At 40.6% G+C, this 24135-nt stretch overlaps 1 protein-coding gene across 1 annotated transcript in view; it reads left to right on the forward strand.

Annotated features, from left to right (window-relative positions):
- MUC2 (mucin 2, oligomeric mucus/gel-forming) overlaps positions 1–24135 on the forward strand; it is a 79519-nt gene that overhangs the window by 25609 nt on the left and 29775 nt on the right. The window contains exons 22-32 of the mRNA XM_050955974.1: positions 26–133; positions 395–574; positions 2264–2503; positions 4278–4434; positions 7216–7344; positions 8023–8170; positions 9418–9461; positions 10135–10248; positions 13825–14247; positions 23099–23527; positions 23898–23927. Coding sequence (XP_050811931.1) covers positions 26–133; positions 395–574; positions 2264–2503; positions 4278–4434; positions 7216–7344; positions 8023–8170; positions 9418–9461; positions 10135–10248; positions 13825–14247; positions 23099–23527; positions 23898–23927 — 2002 coding nt within the window. The remainder of the gene's footprint in view (positions 1–25; positions 134–394; positions 575–2263; positions 2504–4277; positions 4435–7215; positions 7345–8022; positions 8171–9417; positions 9462–10134; positions 10249–13824; positions 14248–23098; positions 23528–23897; positions 23928–24135) is intronic.

Raw genomic sequence — 24135 nt, forward strand, 5'->3', positions numbered from 1 at the left:
GTTTCTTTATTCCCACTCTCAACAGGATTATTGTGGCGAGGATCGCAATGGTTCGTTTAGTATCGTCACAGTGAATGTGCCATGTGGAACCACCGGAGTCACCTGTTCAAAGGCTATTAAAATATTTCTAGGGGTGAGTGGTGCCCCTGGATGGGTTCAGCCCTAGAATGCAGCTGATCAAACCTGCCCTTTGCTTGTAGTCATGTTCCTTGAAATTGAAAGTTGGCATAGCTCCACTAAAGTAAATGGAACTATGTGATTTCCACTTGCTAAGGATTTAGGCAGTGGTTTGGCAGTCTTAGCTTCACAATGAAGTCCATCAGCATCATCACTCCAATAGCTTTCCTCACTATGAAGCCAGTGCTGTTATATCTCTTCTCTTTCTGTCCTTCAGAGAACCGAACTGAAGTTTGAGGACAAGCAATATGTAGAAATTCAGCGAGATGTTGGCGACCATATACAGTATTGGAATCGTACAGTGGGGCTCTATCTTGTTATTGAGGCCAGCAATGGCATGATGCTCATCTGGGATAAGAAGACTACTATTTTCATAAAGCTGACTCCTAATTATAAGGTGAACAACTCCGGGCCTTTTTTCTAAAATATTATGGAATCTGCTGATATGATTATGAATAGTTGAATGCAGGTAAATATGGATGGTGCTTTATTGTTACTCTTAACAGTGTCCCTAAATCTTGTGTATGTTGATGATTCATATGTGTCTTGCATTACCAATGATGGTGGGTGCCATTGTATGTTGCTTCTTATGGTATGATCCAGTGCAACAATACCAGTAGGTGTATTGTGTAATAGTGCAATATGGATGAGCAGTCCCATGTGGTTTTCCAGTAGTTGTAAACATTAATGCTCTAATACAAATCCCACTGAAGTTCATTAAAATATTCTTTTTGACTTGGATCAGACCCCAAAAGAATAAACTCTTGGGACCCCAGACATCATTTTCTCATCATTATAGACCAAAACTTTGCTCTGTATTGTAAAGTAAATGAAAAACAAAACAGACCCTATCTTCCATACAGTAAGCTATATTGCTAGGCTTGATCTCTCAAGCAGTGGTATAGGCCAACTTGTATTTAGAGGCATTTCACTATTAAATCACAATTTATTCATTATATATGACCCTTAATACCAAAGAAATGGCTAAAACATTGTAATCGCCAATAGAAGACAGAACAAAAATTCACAAGATTGCCACAGACTAACCCCAGCTCTCAAATAATAATGCAACATATTTTACATATTTTACCTTGGGTAAATGCAGTTGTGGTTCAAGTAGTGCAAAGTGTGGCAACATCTCACAGCCTTTGTGTAAGGGACCTGTCTGAAAAGAAACTTCAAGTTCTCTATTGATGAAACTCTTCCAACTTGGACATCTTCCCTTATACAACATTTGATTTGTTTAGCAAGAGACTCAACCAGGCCTTTGTAATGTTGGGGGCTGTGCACACATTTTAGGACCCCATACTTGTGCCCATTTATGACACTGCTTAGTTTGTTTTCCTAAGCAGTAAATGTTTTCATGACACTTTGCTGGAAACCTCAAAGTAGCTTGAGTAGAGTTTAAAAAAAATGGAGGGAGGAGAAAAAAATGAGGCAAAAGATTCCTAGTTTTTATTGCAGCCACATCCTTAACTAGAAGGATGCCAGCCAATCAAAACCCACTGAAGCTACTGTACTGGCTTTTAAGTTTTATTCAGGGATGCTTCATTTTTTCCTTATTCCATCTTACTCTTCGCAAATAATGGAAATCTGCCTTAAAGATGATCAGCCAGCTCTTCAAAGTTAACATTTAATAGACTTAGGGCTAAAATTTCAGTGCATTGTGTACTGGAAAATTTAGTCATGTGACTCCTATTTATATTAATAGGACTCATGCAGCTAAGTTGCTGCATACCACAATGCACTGTAAAGAGATGGCTTGTTGTCAGGTGAGAGAAGTGTAGCCACTGTTTGGATCCCTATAAGATGAACTGGAGGCTGCAAAGAAATATAGATATAGTTACTAGATACTGTATGTAGCAGGAAGGGAAGACACAGGTTTCTTGCCTGGGCTACCGGTAGCTTGCTAACCAGGGAGATAAACACATAAAATAAGTTTAACTTATACACATGACTTTGAAGTAAAGATGAAAATAAGTAAGTTACAGAGAGAAATTGGTTCTAACTCTACTGGTGCTCACTTACTGGGCAAGCTGAAAATCTGATGACATGTTCTGAAATCAAGCAACTTTTGCTTTTTCAGGGCAAAATCTGTGGTTTGTGTGGCAACTTTGATGACAAGTCCAACAATGACTTCACAACAAGGAACGGGCTGCTGGTGACCAATCCTCTGGAGTTTGGTAATTCTTGGAAACAGTCTGGCTCCTGCCCTGATGTGGTGGATGAGATCCTGCCCTGCAGTCTAAAACCTCACCGCAAGTCCTGGGCAGAGAGGGAGTGCAGCATCATCTGGAGTGAAGTCTTTAAAGTTTGTCGCGACAAGGTTAGTAGAGAGGCTAGTGGCTACTACCTACAGGTGAACCTCTGTGCAAGGACACAGAGGAAGGCTGAATTTGCACATCTGAGTGAGGGAATAGTTAATCGTAGTAGCCTCAGAAGTTAGAAACTGGAAAAGACCTTTGAAATCATCAGGTCCATCCCCCTGATAAGAACAGGTACTACACTTGAAAGTTAGATGTTCAAGCACCTGCTATTCCTTGGGATACTCAAACCAGGGATTTGATATGTTTTCATAGACTGGACTGAAGCATCCATTTGTTCTAGTCTGGAAGAAATTCCCTGCCATGGTATTGTTTGTGAGCCACACAGAAGTAGTACTCTGTTTACATACAGAATGGAGGTTCCTTTCTAGCATGCAGACTGGGATCCCTATCCAATACGTCACTGGGTATTTATGGATCCTCCCCCTCTCCAATCGCAGATAATGGTTCTGATTGTGGACAGACTTTAGATGTTTCCATCTGTTGCATTGCATTCTCCTTGTTTTAAGTGATAATTGGTATCAATCAGCTCGTAGTTTAAGCATGCTTACATCACTCTATCTCATATTAAAATGAATCCAAATCATAATAACAAAACAGTGTTCTAGGCTCAAGGTATGCATAGTGTTATGTAATTTATCTAAGCCTTGTCCCTCAACTGAAGTGTAATAATAATTTAATAATAATAACAGTTTGCACTTAGAGTTTTTCAAAGCACTTCACACACATTATAGGTATAGGAAGAATCACAAAGAGTCATGATTCCTTCTGTTCTTGCATATGCTTTTATGCTTCTTTCAGTGGGGGCATAAAACCCAGTCTGGGTTCTCCTGCTGATCATCCAAAGTGGAAAAATAGCATTTGCTAATGTATGACAAGATGCACCAACACTAGGCAGATATAGAACTGTCTCTGCTTCTTCTCTGCTACCAGATGGTGTGTCTGGCAGATGTACACCACTTGGCTGATTAACTAACTGAAGAGAAAAAATTTCATTGATTTCAGTCAAATTTTCTTTTAGATCAGCAGTAGTATTAGCAGCCATAAAGTACAGTAGATTGGAGAAGGTGATAGAGTCAGCAGATTAATTCACTTTAAAGAAGAAGAAGACACCCTGAAGAGTGTCCAAGCTAGTTGCTTGTAAAAGGAGGATAATTTAAGTGAAGGGATTTTTTTTTGAAAGCTGAAGTATGCTATCCTACTAACAGATATGTTTAGAAGGGAGGCTTAACAAAATTGTTTTCAGACTGTGTTTATGGTTAGAAGAGCAGTTGTAAAAATGACATCTAATTGTCTTATTTTTATTCTTCATCAGCAACTTCCATGTCCAAATAATTCAATTTGCCGGTCAAACCACATTTTTTCTAATCACCAGCTTTGTAAATTCAATAAAGTGTTTGTTTCTACTTTGTGCATCATATTTATTGATAAAGAGTCTGGCTTCAGAACTCAGCTGGCAATTGTGTTGATAATGCAGGATGCAGAGTAGAATAAAATTTTTCTTTGACATTGGTACAGTGGTCCTGTGCTGAGAGTAATAATTTTTTGTCATTAAGCTAAAATGATGCACATCAGAAGATATGGTCAGTGCACAAGTTACCTTTTTTCCATAACCACATTTGAACAAATTAAGATAAATTAATGGAAATTAACCTAGCTCAGATCTGCTACCTGACAGACAGTAAGCAACTTCTGGTCTAAAGGATTTCCATCTGAGATTCCAAATTGGAAACAGAGCTCTGGTGTTAACAGCTGCCCCATGTGTTTCCCCAACAGGTGGACCCAACTCCATTCTATGAAAATTGTGTTCATGATGCCTGCTCCTGTGACAGTGGTGGAGACTGTGAGTGCTTCTGTTCTGCAGTTGCTGCTTATGCCCAAGAGTGCATTAAGGCTGAAGCTTGCGTCTTTTGGAGAACTCCTGATATATGCCGTGAGTAACCTTTAAATATTCCCTGCTGAGTACAACAGGACCTATCAGAATAATGTCACAAAGCCTTTAATCACTGCAGCTGTTTGTTGACACAGGGTTGTATGCTATGGCACACAGTGGAAAGGATTCACCATCACAGTATAAGCAGATGCCCATTATTGTATTAATGACTTCAGTGTATTCAAATTGTCACTATGGGTTGACCCTTAAATGACATTTCAAATGATCCTTCCCATTGTGTGTGCCTACTGGTGTACTGACATTCCCAGCATATTTATCTAGTCAGCAAAATCTCCCACCCAGAATTGTTACTCTTTTTTTTTTTTTTCCCCATTTTGTGTATAGCACAGTAGCCTGTGATTAGTCCTACTAGGTCAAACTATGTTTAGGTTATACTCATAAAACCCCATTGACTTCATTTTAGGCTATTGTATGTGCCTCTTGCATATAGCTACTGACACCAAAAGTCAAGCTGGGATGGTGATCATAACAATGGGTGTACTAAATGAGTTACGGTAAACGCTTCCAACCAGTAGGAGCAGTAACTAAGCTTTTCACAGTGAGGACTTGTTCTTACACACAGTATATCACTTCCCATCTCAGAAATCTTGCCAATTTTATTCTGTAGCCATGTGGCAATTCACACTAGCTCATATATGGTTTGAGGAATTTGGTTTTGAATGTGTTAAGCTTTCCCCCATTCACATCTTGTTATGCACCCATGAACAAGGTTCAGGTTTGAAGAGTTTGTGCGTGTCCATGTGGTTTTACTGGGAGGAACACCATGTGACTATTCCATATGATATATCTGGGTGAAACTGATTTCAGCCTATACGCACCATTAGCCCTAAGAGTTTGCAGATAAGAACATAACATAAGAACATAAGAACGGCCGTATCGGGTCAGACCAAAGGTCCATCTAGCCCAGTATCTGTCTACCTACAGTGGCCAATGCCAGGTGCCCCAGAGGGAGTGAAGCTAACAGGCAATGATCAAATGATCTCTCTCCTGCCATCCATCTCCATCCTCTGATGAACAGAGGCTAGGGACACCATTCTTTACCCTTCCTGGCTAATAGCCATTTATGGACTTAGCCACCATGAATTTATCCAGTTCCCTTTTAAACATTGTTATAGTCCCAGCCTTCACAACCTCCCCAGGTAAGGAGTTCCACAAGTTGACTGTGCGCTGTGTGAAGAACTTCCTTTTATTTGTTTTAAACCTGCTGCCTATTAATTTCATTTGGTGACCCCTAGTTCTTGTATTATGGGAATTAGTAAACAACTTTTCCTTATCCACTTTCTCAACATCACTCATGATTTTATATACCTCTATCATATCCCCCCTTAGTCTCCTCTTTTCCAAGCTGAAAAGGCCTAGCCTCTTTAATCTTTCCTCGTATGGGACCCTCTCCAAACCCCTAATCATTTCAGTTGCCCTTTTCTGAACCTTTTCTAGTGCTAGAATATCTTCTTTGAGGTGAGGAGACCACATCTGTACACAGTATTCGAGATGTGGGCGTACCATGGATTTATATAAGGGCAATAATATATTCTCAGTCTTGTTTTCTATCCCCTTTTTAATGATTCCTATCATCTTGTTTGCTTTTTTGACTGCCTCTGCACACTGCGTGGACATCTCCAGAGAACTATCCATGATGACGCCAAGATCTTTTTCCTGACTCGCTGTAGCTAAATTAGCCCCCATCATTTGTATGTATAGTTGGGGTTATTTTTTCCAATGTGCATTACTTTACATTTATCCACATTAAATTTCATTTGCCATTTTGTTGCCCAATCACTTAGTTTTGTGAGATCGTTTTGAATTTCTTCACAATTTGCTTTAGTCTTAACTATCTTGAGTAGTTTAGTATCATCTGCAAACTTTGCCACCTCACTGTTTACCCCTTTCTCCAGATCATATATGAATAAATTGAATAGGATTGGTCCTAGGACTGACCCTTCGAGAACACCACTAGTTACCCCTCTCCATTCTGAGAATTTACCATTAATTTCTACCCTTTGTTCCCTGTCTTTTAGCCAGTTCTCAATCCATGAAAGGACCTTCCCTTTTATCCCATGACAGCTTAATTTACGTAAGAGCCTTTGGTGAAGAACCTTGTCAAAGGCTTTCTGGAAATCGAAGTACACTATGTCCACTGGATCCCCCTTGTCCACATGTTTGTTGACCCCTTCAAAGAACTCTAATAGATTAGTAAGACACGATATCCCTTTACAGAAACCATGTTGACTATTGCTCAACAGTTTATGTTTTTCTATGTGTCTGATAATTTTATTCTTAACTATTGTTTCGACTAATTTTCCCTGTACCAACGTTAAACTTACCGATCTGTAATTGCTGGGATCACCTCTAGAGCCCTTTTTATATATTGGCATTACATTAGCTAACTTCCAGTCATTGGGTACCGAAGCCGATTTAAAGGACAGGTTACTAACCTCAGATGTCCAGAGAAGTTAAAAAAAATAAAAACCACAACACTCCGACAGATAGCTTGAATTCAAAATTGGTTCTGAGTAGTTGTGTGATTTTAATCAAACATTTGTTTTCTGCAACAGTGGTGTTAAATGTGAAGGTGCTGAAATCCGAGTTTCATGTATTCTGTATTCAGGTTCAGGAGGAAGAAAAAACCCAGGTCCCATGTGTCAAGGGAAATATTGCTGCCAGTGCACTGTGTAGGGTCATTTGGCTGGCATGGTCAGAGGTGGGAATGGGATTCTGTTCTGTCATCTGTTTGTTTGATCAGCTTCTATTTTCTATCAGCAATATTTTGTGATTACTACAACCCTCGGAATGAGTGTGAATGGCACTATGAGCCTTGTGGCCGTCACGTTGTGACCTGCAGGATCATTAACAATGTCAGCTCCAACTTCTCATTGCCATATCTGGAAGGTAAGAAACTCCTGATTGTTTTTGTATTGCATATCATGAAGATTTAGTTAAAATGTTACTTGATGGAATTGGAGCTATTAGCTAATGAGACCTATTGATTGCCTGGCCATTCCTAAATCTATAATCTTGCACAAATATTTGGTGTGTTGTAACATACTGTTTATTGACATCAATGGGGATGATACATGTTAAGCATATGCCTGAGTATTTTCCTGACTTGTGGTATAAGATTGATCCACCATCTCCATTGACCAATGCCATTTTAAGAGTACCTCAAGTGGGAGAAAAGATTCTTACTGTGGTAAAGAAAAACTAGAATTTTATTGCTTATTTCTTTTAAACTTTTTATTTATTTTTGTTATGTCAGGTATAAATTGCTGTAACTGAGATGCTGTAGCATTTCTGTATCCTTGCAAAAAGAAATAACTGATATCTCAGACATTGTAGTGCTCATAAATATTGGCTTTTTAATGGATGGATCAATGGGAAATATTCAGGATTTACAATGAATAAGTCACCACTTTTGGAAGTGCTCATCATCATCTAGAATCATCATCTAGAATCAGAAGGAGTTTTTTCATACTTCAGTGGGCCTTAGATCAGGCCCCCAGTGAAAATGTAATCACTAAGTTAACAGTTTTTATTAGTATAACAAAATGGACCACTTGTGGTCAACAGGTTGCTACCCCAGATGCCCTAAAGAAAAGCCCATTTTTGATGAAGACCTCAAAGAATGTGTAACTGAAGTTGAATGTGGCTGTTATGTAAATGGCATTCGTTATGAAACTGGCTCAAGAGTACCCACAGAAGATGATTGTCTGAACTGGTAGGTGGAAATACAAAAGTGATGGAGCAATGCATATTTAGACCTTGATTCAGGAAATCACGTAAGTACATGCTTAAATCTCATTGACCTCAATGGGACTTCAGCACATACTTAACTGCTGTTGTGAACAGACCATGCTGTCATATTTTCCTGAATGAAGGCTGTAATATTACAGATTATCTGCAAGAACCTTGGTATGAATTGGCCCTTCTCCATATAAATGCTGATTTACCACAGATGAAGATCTTGCCTTACAAAAATAGTGGGTGCGGGGAACACCATAGTTATAATACAGTTGGATTTCAAAGGAATGCCATCTATTTCTACTCACATTTTTCTCTGTGCATTTTTTTTAACCTGCAATTGTTGGAAATAATTCCGTAGATTGCTATAACTGGGAGAGACTAGAGAAATAAAAGTGTCTATATATTTTTTCCAACTTATACACATTGTGAATTTAACAGGACATGGTGTATAGTCATTTTCAATTATTCACTAAAGTCAGTTGCACCTGTTCATGTATGTCTTTCATGCAACAGCAGAGGAGAGATTTTTTTTTTTAATAGGAACATGTAGCTGTAAAACTGCAAAAATTGACAGGAAAACTCAAGAGCAGATGTAGTACCTGAAACTATTTTTAACTCATCTTTTGAAATTGACTGTATTTCACATTGATGATGGCCCATTAATAAATCTTTTAATAATGGCATTAAATATTACTTTAAATATGTCGTATCTGGAAATTACAGTTAGAGCAGCCCTTATGCTGTTCTAAGTTTTGCCAGATAGAATCAGCTAGGGGACCACTGGAGCACAAATGTCTCTGGCCATGTTCCATCACATCCTCAGCCCTCTTCAGTATATCTCTGATCAGTAATTTGTTGAGATATGAGGATGCTGTGCAGTAGAGATGGAGCAAAATGGTTTAAGAGAGCAGTGGCTGTTAGTCATATTATATTTTCCCTGCTCCTGATAGAGGGTAATTAATTATCTCAAGGAGAAGTGTTTGGAGGAAGGAAAGCTGGTACTTGTGTTGGGAGGAAATAGCAATTGTCAATGTTGGAGTAAACAACTGCCAAAGAAATATCCAGTCTCATGAGGTGAAGTTTAAGTGCTAAAATTGTTTTTAAGTTTTTAGACTCCTAACCCTTGCTATAAATTAATTGCAAGGATTCATGAGAAATGACTGCAGGGGCTGCTGTTGGTTTGCTAGAATGTTCATTTTGACTGAATTATTTTTCTTTTAGTACCTGCATCTCACCAGGAATCGTGACGTGCTTACCAGTACCAGGTAAATTGCATTTTATTCTTTCTGCAAACTGGAAAGGGAAAGAAAAGGAATGCCACGTATCTCTTCCATCTGTCTCCACAGGAGATTTAGTAATGATTTTGAATGATTCTTTGCAGTTCTAGCCAGGATTGCACAAAAAGAAAAATTGGGTAGCACTTTGTAACCTCATAGTCATCACTCACACATCCAAGGATATGACAAGAAAATGAATTAGGCTGATTTAAGATCAAAGTGTAACAACTGCCCCTTTCTTTTGGTGTTGTTAAAACAATGCCTCTTCCACAATATCCTAACTATTAATTTTCAGCTCAAGCCACTTAACCCGCAAGAACATGTCGTATTTTATAACAGGTTCATTATTATTTAGATCTATTACCGTATTAGGAAGTATTTTAGTAACCCTGCTTCTAAACGAAATTTCTATTCTTGCTAATTAGTTTATGTGCCTCACTTACATAGGGCTTTATTAGATATGTCTTAGCTTCCTCTTAAATGCAAATATAAATTAATGAGGTTTGCATTGTTTAGCTTTAGATATAGCTCTTAGAAGTGCACCTCTCACACACTCAAAAATATCAGATTTACCTTAAGCTCTTTCAGAAATGTCTCAGCATGTTGTTGCTCTTGATCATATCATAGAAGAACAACTTCACAATGAAGCTCTTTCTTGCAGGCTGTACCACAACCACTCCACCCTCTACTACCACAGCCACCCCCACCACCACGCCAACAACTACTACAACTACCACTGTGCCACCGTCAACTACTACAACACAGACCACAACAAGTAAGAATTTAACAATAATTATAAACTATAGCTGGAATTGCCTTAACAGCAGAGATTCAATTATTAGTTTCAACGTTCTTTAGCCTTCCAGAATTTGTGACAAAATTCTATCAACTATTGTACTACGTGAATAAAATCACTCTTTTTTGAAACATTATACATTTTGTCCAGATACATTTCTGCCTTCTAATTTAAATTCAGTTAACATTTTAAAAGTACTGGCTATACTGAATGCCAATAGATTCTGAACTTGATTTCTTTTAGATTTAACAATAAAATAATAGATACATATATTATTAATAGGAACAAATCCTGACTGTCATTTACATGGGAGGAAGGGGCATATTAAGTCCCTTATTCCTGTGTAAGCTGGTTCCACACCTGCCCTACCAAGCCTCAGAAGGCTGAAACTGTTATTAAAGAGTGCACAGAGCATCTCTATGGCTGCTTTTTAGGCAGGTGATACCAAGCCACTCATGGATTAAGAGTTAATGTAATGATACTCTCAGCATCCCTGCCCACGTAGCTATCGTTCCTAGGTCTCTCCCACATGTAAGACTTCAGTGGGAGGAGTGATTGCTGCCTCACTGAATATGCATAATATTATCATATTTGTATGTATTCTGTACCGGTAAAGTTCCAACGTGGATGCACATCTAATACTTTTCTCCTTGAAGATGTTTTACAGATAGATTGCATAGACATTTGGCTTCTCATAACTGTTCAAAACTATGCTTCTGCATACCAATACAATGACCATTGAGCCTCCAGCCCCCACACCCACAAGCACAACTTCCACCAAACCCCCATACTCACCACCATAACTACTACCAGGCCCCCAACTCCCTACACTAACCACCCCCCACCACACCAGCAACCACTATCAGCACTGCGCCACCCCCAAAACCCACTCCAACCATCACACTGCCAACTAGCACCATTTAGCATCCAACACACACTCCAATGCCAACACCAAAAAACATTATTACCAGGGGTGGCTCTAGGCATTTTGCTGCCCCAAGCACGGCAGCCTGCCTGCTGCCCTTGCGGTGACCGGCAGAGCGTCCCTAGTGGCTTGCCGCCCCAAGCACGCACTTGACGTGCTGGGGCCTGGAGCCGCCCCTGACTATAACTAGCCTCCAGCCACTAAAACTACCACCATGCCATCATCAAATATTAAAAGCGGAACCATAATAAGCATTTCAGCAGGTAAGCTTTGAATGATAATTGCCCACACTTACTGATAAGAATAAAATTCTGTAAGTGTTGATGTGATTCTCATTAACCTTAGTTAACCAACAGTAAAAATTCAGACAAAGTAAGGTGACAGCTACAGACGGAAGTGTCCTAACAGCAGAGATGTATTTAATCTGTTAATCTCTGTTTAGCCTTCCAGAATTTCTAACAACAACAACCACAACAAAAAAGAAATATAGCATCTTTTTTATTTATTTGAACATCGTATGCTTTGGCCTAGATACCCTCTCACATGCTAATTTAATGTAATTGATATTTAAAAAAATGTATTGCGAACAGATTTTTAACAAGGTATTTTTTGAGACTTAAGAATAAAATAATAGCTACTTATATTTTCACTTGGAACAAATCCTGCTCCTGGTTTATGTGGGGATAAGAGGCATATTAAGTTCCTTATTCCTGTATAAGCTGGATCCACATCTGTCCCACCAAACCTCAGGAGGCTGAAACTGGTATTAAAGAGTGTGCAGAGCTTCTCTGGGACTGCTTTGTAGGCAGGTGATACTGAGCTACTCATGGGCTAAGAAGTTAATATAAGTATACAGTCCATGTTCCTGGTCATCTGACTGTTGTTACTATGTCTCTCCCACATGTAAGGCTTGGGTGAGATGAGTGATTACTGCATCTCTGGATATGCATAATATTTATCACATTTGCATGTATTCCTCGATGTATGCAGCCCTTGATTCCACCAGTCCTGGAGGGGATTTTTTGTCCTATGGTGTGAATTCCACTGAATAGTACTGATGTTCCTGTAAAAAAGACACCATCTCCAGGTAGAAAAGGTGGAATTTAAAAAGTCCACATCATTGTGAGGATGAGTTGATATTGCTCACTGAGAGGAGTGAAAGGGTTGTTCTTGTGCGTAAGCAATGTAGGGATTTTGGAGGAGGTTAGAGGGGACAAGGTGGGGTAAGGCTTTTTGTGCTCTTACTTACTGTGTATGATGCTACAGTCTCTGGCTCACAATTGTGGAGACTAAAGGGCTTCCTTTCTCCCTAGATTATGATTAACCCTTCAAAAGTGCACAAAGATGGGAGGAGAGGTGGTGAGAATGAGATTCCCTCATACATCTGGGCAAAAAGAGAACCAGGTCACAAAGACCAGGGTGTCTGTTACTAGCAATGACACTGCACATATCCCAAAGTGGAGGAGAACATGGCTCTGCTGTTCTGCATCCCTAGCACAGTTAATTGGAGCAAGGCTGCACATAAGGAGGAGATGCTGCACCCTTTTTAAGGGTTTTGTGTCCTCCAGTGTGCCATGTTCTCCTTGAGAAGCCCAGAGGCTTTCCAGCTGAGTCAGGCAGAATGCATCTGCGGAGTCCAGCTGGTTTACACCCTCACGCCACTGCTGCAATTGCTCTGGATTTAGGATAGATTACTTTGTGTTGTAATGAGGGATGTTCTCTACAGTCTATATTTTATATAACTTAGCATATTTTGGATTTTCTCAGAGAGTTATTATCTCTGAAAACTGTGTGTGAGAGAGAGGAGGTATATATATTTAATACAGTTAAATTTGTTTTATAAATAATTTGGATATTTACATCTGCTCTCCTTTTTCCCCACTTGTATCATATCCATCAGTAATAACCAAAGGTTCCATTATAAGAAGTATTGATTCCACAAAAGCATGTATGTGTATTTGTTTAACTCTCTGCAGAAGGACTTACTGACTATATTTTCAGTATATGCACAGGACAGTGATTGCAGACTGAGGCTTGGTATTACAATATCTGATTATGCCCCATGAGTACTTCTCTATCCTGGTGACATACTACCTCAGGATACTGTCTCTTTGCCCGATGAGCCACTGCAAGTCTACTTTAGGCGATGAAACACTGCTTTATGGCTACTTTGTTCTGGATCTTTATACTATACCAGTTAATTCATTGTAGCAATAACAGAATTTAGATGCGAGTTGCTGGAAAAGCAACTAACAGGAGGGTGTGAGATAAAGTAGGAAGTGTCTACTTGATCTTCTTCCCACTTCCATTCCACTCTGACATGTAACTGTTCATGCTACATGGTTTTCTGTGCATAAAAAACACTATTTTAGCACATTCACAGTGTGATTCTGATCTTGCACTATTTTTAGGCAGTTTACCTCCATGGACTTGAATTGAAGCACTTGTGACTTAAACTGGTGTAGATGAGATCATCATCCTGCTCTCATGTCAGATCTTTGTGTTTGCACTAATTATTTGTTTTGGACCAATGTACATCCAATGAGTCACCCTCAGCACTGCTTACTTCACTACTATGTCATGCCTGTTTCTCTTCTTTCTAAAATATATGTTCCGTTGTTGTCTTGCAGCACCATGTACACCTCTATATCAATATTGTTGGTGGTCTGACTGGATTAGTGTGACTGAGCCAAAATATGGCCCAAAATATGGTGATTATGAAACCTATGACAAAATTAGAGCATGGAATGCCTCAGCCATATGTGAGAATCCACTAAATATTTCGTGCAGAGCTCTGAAATTCCCTGGCATCCCCATTGAAGATTTAGGACAAAAACTGACATGTGACGTTTCCACTGGGCTTATCTGTAATAATAGAGACCAAATCCCAGGAGGCATGATTCCGATACCTAAGTGCCTCAATTATGAGATCAGTGTTTACTGCTGCTCATCATTTTGCCACACATCTACACCTACACCTACCACCACCACAGAAACAACTACCACAGAAACAACGACACCTACCACCACCACCACAGCAACAACTACCCCAGGTAAGGGTTTTACAGATGGATTGCATAGAAATTTGGCTTCTTACAACTGTTTTTAACTATGCTTTTGCATGGCTTTATCATGTTGAACTAAGAAAACTTTGAAATACTAGAAGTTATTCTATCTTGCAATGCGGAGAACCTCAGATATTGGTGTGACTGATGCTCTCACCATGATGAAAATGTTCCAGAATCACAAGGTCACAGCTGGGAGTCTGAAGCAAGTGCTGTAAATCTTTGGGCCTGGTCCACTGATGGAAGGTGCCCCTAGTGTCTTGGACACAAATCCTGAACTGAATGTTGGTGGGATTTTAGCTACTGTTTTCTTTCCTCTGGACTCTTGTAGTAATACTTATTATTTTTCCATTGCAGTTTCCACCACGACCCCTTCGACCTCTACAAGTAAGTTTATTTATTAGGAAGCTCTTCATTGTGAAACATGGTAGGTAGACAACAAAGGACAAGGAAGAAAAAGACATAGGAAGGCAGCAAAGAAATATATTTTCATTTTAGAATGTAAAAGAGTGCGTGTGTGTGTGTGTGTGTGTATTTCCTCCTTGCATTTTTCGAATTAAGTGGCAAAACAAAAAGCTTGCTTTTAAACAGTCAGGCAACTTTAGATCTGGTGTAACCAGCTGTGACACACATAAAAGTCTCTAGACCTTAATCAGTAATGATGTAAAGGCTGGTGTAAGAGAGTCGGGATCTCCTTGAATGGCGACTCTTTGAAGTGTTTACATGGCCCAGGAAATGATTATTAGAAACCTATGAAAAAATCACAGTGTGGAACTGCTCAATGATATATGAGAATACACTGAATATTTCATGGAGAACTCAGGAATTCCCTCTCATCTCCAGTGTAGATTTAGGACAAAACTTGCAATGTGTTGTTTTCACTGAGATTATCTGTAATAATAAAGACCAAGTCACAGGAGGCCTGATTCCAGTACCTGTCTGCCTCAGTTATGAGATCAGCAAATAGTGATGCTGGCCAGAATGCACCACAATTACAACTATCACTGCAATGACCACCAAGCCCCCAGCGCTAACCAGTACACCTACCACTGGCCCGCCAACCCTTCCCTCAAAACTACCACTCAGCCTCCAACCCCACAGTCCCAAGTACAGCAACCAAAGAGCCCCAACCCCACATCCACAGCTACCACCAAACCACCAACCCACACACTCACCAACACAATTACCATTGAGTCTCCAACCCCACAGCCGCAATCACACTTTCATCAAAGCTCCACACCCACTACCACAACTACCAATGAACCCCAACCCCCCACATCCACAACTAATACTAAGCCTCCACTCCCCATACCAACCACTCCCACCATCACACCAACAACCACTACTAGCACTGAGCCCCCAACACCCATTCCAGTGACCGCCCCGACAACCAGCACCACTAAACATCCAACACTCACTTCAACCCCAACACCAACAACTACTACAACTAACACCACTAAGCCTTCAACCACTGCAGCTACCACCAGGCCACCATTAAGTGCTACAACAGGAACCACAAACAGTACTTCAATGGGTATGAATTGAAGAATAACTTCCCATAGTTAATGATAACAATAACAATATTTACGTGTACACATGATTCTCATTAACCAAAGGTAACCATCAGTAAAAATTAGGATACAGTAAGATGGACATGGAAGGTATAAACCAAAGTGTCCTAACAGCAGATATTTATTTAACCTGTTTAGCCTTCCAGAATTTGTAACAAAAAATGATATGAAATATAGCATCAACTGGAAAAAACTCCCCCACCTTCTTTTATTTCAACAATATGCATTTAGGCCAAGATACCCTTTCCCTTACTAATTTAAATGTAATTGATAATTTAAAAATATGTATTACCAATTGATTTTGAACAAGGTATTTTTTGAGACTTCAGAATAAAATAATAGCGACTTGTATTTTCAGTTGGAACAAATCCCACCACTGTTTTAAATGGGAGTAGGGGGCATATTAAGACCCTTACTCCTGTGTAAACTGGTTCCACATCTGTCCGACCAAACCTCAGGAGGCTGAAACTGATATTAAAGAGTGTGCAAAGTTTCCCTAGGGCTGCTTTGTAGGCAGGTGATGCTGAGCTACTCATGGGCTAAGGAGTTAATATAAGTATGCACTCCGTGTTCCTATCCAAGACTGGTGCTCAGACTATTTTTACTATGTCTCTCCCACATGTAAGGCTTGGATGGGATGAGTGATTACTGCATCCCTGGATATGCATAATATTTATCACATTTGCATATATTCCTAGATGTATGCAGCCCTCGATCCCAAAAGTCCTGGAGGGGATTTTTTGTCCTATGGTGTCAATTCTACTGAATACTATTGATGTTCCTATAAAAAAGACACAACTTCCAGATAGAAAAGGTGGAACTTTAAGAATCTAGAATATAGTGCATGCAGAGTGAGAATGAGTTCATATTGCTCATTGAGAGGAGTGTAAGGATTGTTATTGTGACCAGGGGCGGCTCTAGGTATTTTGCCGCCCCAAGCATGGCAGGCAGGCTGTCTTCAGCAGCTTGCCTGTGGGAGGTCCCCAGTCCCATGGATTCGGTGGCTCGCCTGCAGGAGATCCACCTAAGCCGTGGGACCAGCGGACCTTCCACAGGCATGCCACCGAAGGCAACCTGCTTTCCACCCTTGCGGCGACCGGCAGAGCGTCCCCCATGGCTTGCCGCCCCAGGCACATGCTTGGCATGCTAGGGCCTGGAGCCGTCCCTGATTGTGACTAACCAGTGCAGGAATTTTGTAGGAAGTTAAAGGGGGCAAGGTGAGGTAAGGCTTCTTGTGCTCTTATTTACTTTGTATGCTGCTGCAGTCTCTGGCTCACGATTTGGGGGGTGTGTCAAAGAATTTCCTTTCACCCTAGATTGTGATTAGCTCTTCTAAAGTGCACAAAGGTGGGAGGAGGGGTGGTGGGACTGAGATCCCTCACCCCTTATACATCTGGGCAAAAAGAGCACCAGGTCACAAAGACCTAGAGTGTCTATTACTAGCAATGACGACTGCACATATCCCAAAGTGGAGGAGAAACATGGCTCTGCTGTTCTGCATCCCTAGCACAGTTAATTGGAGCAAGGCTGCACATAAGGAGGAGATGCTGCACCCTTTTTAAGGGTTTTGTGTCCTCCAGTGTGCCATGTTCTCCTTGAGAAGCCCAGAGGCTTTCCAGCTGAGTCAGGCAGAATGCATCTGCGGAGTCCAGCCGGTTTTACACCCTCACGCCACTGCTGCAATTGCTCTGGATTTAGGATAGATTACTTTGTGTTGTAATGAGGGATGTTCTCTACAGTTTATATTTTATATAGCTTAGCATATTTTGGATTTTCTCAGAGAGTTATTATCTCTGAAAAACTGTGTGTGAGAGAGAGGAGGTATATATATTTAATACAGTTAAATTTGTTTTATAAATAATTTGGATATTTACATCTGCTCTCCTTTTTCCCCCACTTGTATCATATCCATCAGTAATAACCACAGGTTCCATTATAAGAAGTATTGATTCCACAAAAGCATGTATGTGTATTTGTTTAACTCTCTGCAGAAGGACTTACTGACTATATTTTCAGTATATGCACAGGACAGTGATTGCAGACTGAGGCTTGGTATTACAATATCTGATTATGCCCCATGAGTACTTCTCTATCCTGGTGACATACTACCTCAGGATACTGTCTCATTGCCCGATGAGCCACTGCAAGTCTACTTTAGGCGATGAAACACTGCTTTATGGCTACTTTGTTCTGGATCTTTATACTATACCAGTTAATTCATTGTAGCAATAACAGAATTTAGATGCGAGTTGCTGGAAAAGCAACTAACAGGAGGGTGTGAGATAAAGTAGGAAGTGCCTACTTGATCTTCTTTCCCACTTCCATTCCACTCTGACATGTAACTGTTCATGCTACATGGTTTTCTGTGCATAAAAAACACTATTTTAGCACATTCACAGTGTGATTCTGATCTTGCACTATTTTTAGGCAGTTTACCTCCATGGACTTGAATTGAAGCACTTGTGACTTAAACTGGTGTAGATGAGATCATCATCCTGCTCTCATGTCAGATCTTTGTGTTTGCACTAATTATTTGTTTTGGACCAATGTACATCCAATGAGTCACCCTCAGCACTGCTTACTTCACTACTATGTCATGCCTGTTTCTCTTCTTTCTAAAATATATGTTCCGTTGTTGTCTTGCAGCACCATGTACACCTCTATCCTCAATATTGTTGGTGGTCTGACTGGATTAGTGTGACTGAGCCAAAATATGGCCCAAAATATGGTGATTATGAAACCTATGACAAAATTAGAGCATGGAATGCCTCAGCCATATGTGAGAATCCACTAAATATTTCGTGCAGAGCTCTGAAATTCCCTGGCATCCCCATTGAAGATTTAGGACAAAAACTGACATGTGACGTTTCCACTGGGCTTATCTGTAATAATAGAGACCAAGTCCCAGGGAGCATGAATCCGATGCCTATGTGCCTCAATTATGAGATCAGTGTTTACTGCTGCTCATCATTTTGCCCCACATCTCCTCCTACACCTACCACCACCACCACAGCAACAACTACCCCAGGTAAGGGTTTTACAGATGGATTGCATAGAAATTTGGCTTCTTACAACTGTTTTTAACTATGCTTTTGCATGGCTTTATCATGTTGAACTAAGAAAACTTTGAAATACTAGAAGTTATTCTATCTTGCAATGCGGAGAACCTCAGATATTGGTGTGACTGATGCTCTCACCATGATGAAAATGTTCCAGAATCACAAAGTCACAGCTGGGAGTCTGAAGCAAGTGCTGTAAATCTTTGGGCCTGGTCCACTGATGGAAGGTGCCCCTAGTGTCTTGGACACAAATCCTGAACTGAATGTTGGTGGGATTTTAGCTACTGTTTTCTTTCCTCTGGACTCTTGTAGTAATACTTATTATTTTTCCATTGCAGTTTCCAACCACGACCCCTTCGACCTCTACAAGTAAGTTTATTTATTAGGAAGCTCTTCATTGTGAAACATGGTAGGTAGACAACAAAGGACAAGGAAGAAAAAGACATAGGAAGGCAGCAAAGAAATATATTTTCATTTTAGAATGTAAAAGAGTGCATGCATGTGTGTGTGTGTGTGTGTGTGTGTGTGTGTGTGTATTTCCTCCTTGCATTTTTCGAATTAAGTGGCAAAACAAAAAGCTTGCTTTTAAACAGTCAGGCAACTTTAGATCTGGTGTAACCAGCTGTGACACACATAAAAGTCTCTAGACCTTAATCAGTGATGATGTAAAGGCTGGTGTAAGAGAGTCGGGATCTCCTTGAATGGCGACTCTTTGAAGTGTTTACATGGCCCAGAAAATGATTATTAGAAACCTATGAAAAAATCACAGTGTGGAACTGCTCAATGATATATGAGAATACACTGAATATTTCATGGAGAACTCAGGAATTCCCTCTCATCTCCAGTGTAGATTTAGGACAAAACTTGCAATGTGTTGTTTTCACTGAGATTATCTGTAATAATAAAGACCAGGTCACAGGAGGCCTGATTCCAGTACCTGTGTGCCTCAGTTATGAGATCAGCAAATAGTGATGCTGGCCAGAATGCACCACAATTACAACTATCACTGCAATGATCAGCAAGCACCCAGCGCTAACCAGTACACCTACCACTGGCCCCCCAACCCTTCCCTCAAAACTACCACTCAGCCTCCAACCCCACAGTCCCAAGTACAGCAACCAAAGAGCCCCAACCCCACATCCACAGCTACCACCAAACCACCAACCCACACACTCACCAACACAATTACCACTGAGTCTCCAACCCCACAGCCACAATCACACTTTCATCAAAGCTCCACACCCACTACCACAACTACCAATGAACCCCAACCCCCCACACCTACAACTAATACTAAGCCTCCACTCCCCATAGCAACCACTCCTACCATCACACCAACAACCACTACTAGCACTGAGCCCCCAACACCCATTCCAGTGACCGCCCTGACAACCAGCACCACTAAACATCCAACACTCACTTCAACCCCAACACCAACAACTACTACAACTAACACCACTAAGCCTTCAACCACTGCAACTACCACCAGGCCACCATCAAGTGCTACAACAGAACCACAAACAGTACTTCAATGGGTATGAATTGAAGAATAACTTCCCATAGTTAATGATAACAATAACAATATTTACGTGTACACATGATTCTCATTAACCAAAGGTAACCATCAGTAAAAATTAGGATACAGTAAGATAGACATGGAAGGTATAAACCAAAGTGTCCTAACAGCAGATATTTATTTAACCTGTTTAGCCTTCCAGAATTTGTAACAAAAAATGATATGAAATATAGCATCAACTGGAAAAAACTCCCCCACCTTCTTTTATTTCAACAATATACATTTTGGCCAAGATACCCTTTCCCCTACTAATTTAAATGTAATTGATAATTTAAAAATATGTATTACCAATTGATTTTGAACAAGATATTTTTTGAGACTTCAGAATAAAATAATAGCGACTTGTATTTTCAATTGGAACAAATCCCACCACTGTTTTACATGGGAGTAATGGGCATAGGAAGACACTTACTCCTGTGTAAACTGGTTCCACATCTGTCCCACCAAACCTCAGGAGGCTGAAACTGATATTAAAGAATGTGCAAAGTTTCCCTAGGGCTGCTTTGTAGGCAGGTAATGCTGAGCTACTCATGGGCTAAGGAGTTAATATAAGTATGCACTCCGTGTTCCTATCCAAGACTGGTGATCAGACTATTTTTACTATGTCTCTCCCACATGTAAGACTTGGGTGGGATGAGTGATTACTGCATCCCTGGATATGCATAATATTTATCACATTTGCATATATTCCTCGATATATGCAGCCCTCGATTCCACCAGTCCTGGAGGGGATTTTTTGTCCTATGGTGTCAATTCTACTGAATACTATTGATGTTCCTATAAAAAAGACACATCTTCCAGATAGAAAAGGTGGAACTTTAAGAATCTAGAATATAGTGCATGCAGAGTGAGAATGAGTTCATATTGCTCACTGAGAGGAGTGCAGGGATTGTTATTATGACCAGGGCGGCTCTAGGTATTTTGCCGCCCCAAGCACGGCAGGCAGGCTGTCTTCGGCAGCTTGCCTGTGGGAGGTCCCCAGTCCCACGGATTCGGTGGCACGCCTGCAGGAGGTCCACCTAAGCTGTGGGACCAGTGGACCTTCCACAGGCATGCCGCCGAAGGCAACCTGCTTTCCACCCTTGCGGCGACCGGTAGAGCGTCCCCCATGGCTTGCCGCCCCAGACACACGCTTGGCGTGCTAGGGCCTGGAGCCGTCCATGATTGTGACTAACCAGTGCAGGAATTTTGTAGGAAGTTAAAGGGGGCAAGGTGAGGTAAGGCTTCTTGTGCTCTTATTTACTTTGTATGCTGCTGCAGTCTCTGGCTCACGATTTGGGGGGTGTGTCAAAGAATTTCCTTTCACCCTAGATTGTGATTAGCCCTTCTAAAGTGCACAAAGGTGGGAGGAGGGGTGGTGGGACAGAGATCCCTCGCCACTTATACATCTGGGCAAAAAGAGCACCAGGTCACAAAGACCAGAGTGTCTATTACTAGCAATGACGCTGCACATATCCCAAAGTGGAGGAGAACATGGCTCTGCTGTTCTGCATCCCTAGCACAGTTAATTGGAGCAAGGCTGCACATAAGGAGAAGATGCTGCAGCCTTTTTAAGGGTTTTGTGACCTCCAGTGTGCCATGTTCTCCTTGAGAAGCCCAGAGGCTTTCCAGTTGAGTCAGCCAGAGTGCATCTGCGGAGTCCAGCCAGTTTGCACCCTCACTCCACTGCTGCAATTGCTCTGGATTTAGGATAGATTACTTTGTGTTGTAATGAGGATGTTCTCTACAGTTTATATTTTATATAGCTTAGCATATTTTGGATTTTCTCAGAGAGTTATTATCTCTGAAAACTGTGTGTGAGAGAGAGGAGGTATATATATTTAATACAGTTAAATTTGTTTTATAAATAATTTGGATATTTACATCTGCTCTCCTTTTTCCCCACTTGTATCATATCCATCAGTAATAACCACAGGTTCCATTATAAGAAGTATTGATTCCACAAAAGCATGTATGTGTATTTGTTTAACTCTCTGCAGAAGGACTTACTGACTATATTTTCAGTATATGCACAGGACAGTGATTGCAGACTGAGGCTTGGTATTACAATATCTGATTATGCCCCATGAGTACTTCTCTATCCTGATGACATACTACCTCAGGATACTGTCTCATTGCCCGATGAGCCACTGCAAGTCTACTTTAGGCGATGAAACACTGCTTTATGGCTACTTTGTTCTGGATCTTTATACTATACCAGTTAATTCATTGTAGCAATAACAGAATTTAGATGCGAGTTGCTGGAAAAGCAACTAACAGGAGGGTGTGAGATAAAGTAGGAAGTGCCTACTTGATCTTCTTCCCACTTCCATTCCACTCTGACATGTAACTGTTCATGCTACGTGGTTTTCTGTGCATAAAAAACACTATTTTAGCACATTCACAGTGTGATTCTGATCTTGCACTATTTTTAGGCAGTTTACCTCCATGGACTTGAATTGAAGCACTTGTGACTTAAACTGGTGTAGATGAGATCATCATCCTGCTCTCATGTCAGATCTTTGTTTTTGCACTAATTATTTGTTTTGGACCAATGTACATCCAATGAGTCACCCTCAGCACTGCTTACTTCACTACTATGTCATGCCTGTTTCTCTTCTTTCTAAAATATATGTTCCGTTGTTGTCTTGCAGCACCATGTACACCTCTATCTCAATATTGTTGGTGGTCTGACTGGATTAGTGTGACTGAGCCAAAATATGGCCCAAAATATGGTGATTATGAAACCTATGACAAAATTAGAGCATGGAATGCCTCAGCCATATGTGAGAATCCACTAAATATTTCGTGCAGAGCTCTAAAATTCCCTGGCATCCCCATTGAAGATTTAGGACAAAAACTGACATGTGACGTTTCCACTGGGCTTATCTGTAATAATAGAGACCAAGTCCCAGGGAGCATGAATCCGATGCCTATGTGCCTCAATTATGAGATCAGTGTTTACTGCTGCTCATCATTTTGCCCCACATCTACACCTACACCTACCACCACCACCACCACAGAAACAACTACCACAGAAACAACGACACCTACCACCACCACCACAACAACAACTACCCCAGGTAAGGGTTTTACAGATGGATTGCATAGAAATTTGGCTTCTTACAACTGTTTTTAACTATGCTTTTGCATGGCTTTATCATGTTGAACTAAGAAAACTTTGAAATACTAGAAGTTATTCTATCTTGCAATGCGGAGAACCTCAGATATTGGTGTGACTGATGCTCTCACCATGATGAAAATGTTCCAGAATCACAAGGTCACAGCTGGGAGTCTGAAGCAAGTGCTGTAAATCTTTGGGCCTGGTCCACTGATGAAAGGTGCCCCTAGTGTCTTGGACACAAATCCTGAACTGAATGTTGGTGGGATTTTAGCTACTGTTTTCTTTCCTCTGGACTCTTGTAGTAATACTTATTATTTTTTCCATTGCAGTTTCCACCACGACCCCTTCGACCTCTACAAGTAAGTTTATTTATTAGGAAGCTCTTCATTGTGAAACATGGTAGGTAGACAACAAAGGACAAGGAAGAAAAAGACATAGGAAGGCAGCAAAGAAATATATTTTCATTTTAGAATGTAAAAGAGTGCATGCGTGTGTGTGTGTGTGTGTGTGTGTGTGTGTGTGTGTGTGTATTTCCTCCTTGCATTTTTCGAATTAAGTGGCAAAACA

The sequence above is a fragment of the Gopherus flavomarginatus genome, chromosome 5 (assembly GCF_025201925.1).
Source record: "Gopherus flavomarginatus isolate rGopFla2 chromosome 5, rGopFla2.mat.asm, whole genome shotgun sequence".
NCBI classification, from domain to species: domain Eukaryota; kingdom Metazoa; phylum Chordata; order Testudines; family Testudinidae; genus Gopherus; species Gopherus flavomarginatus.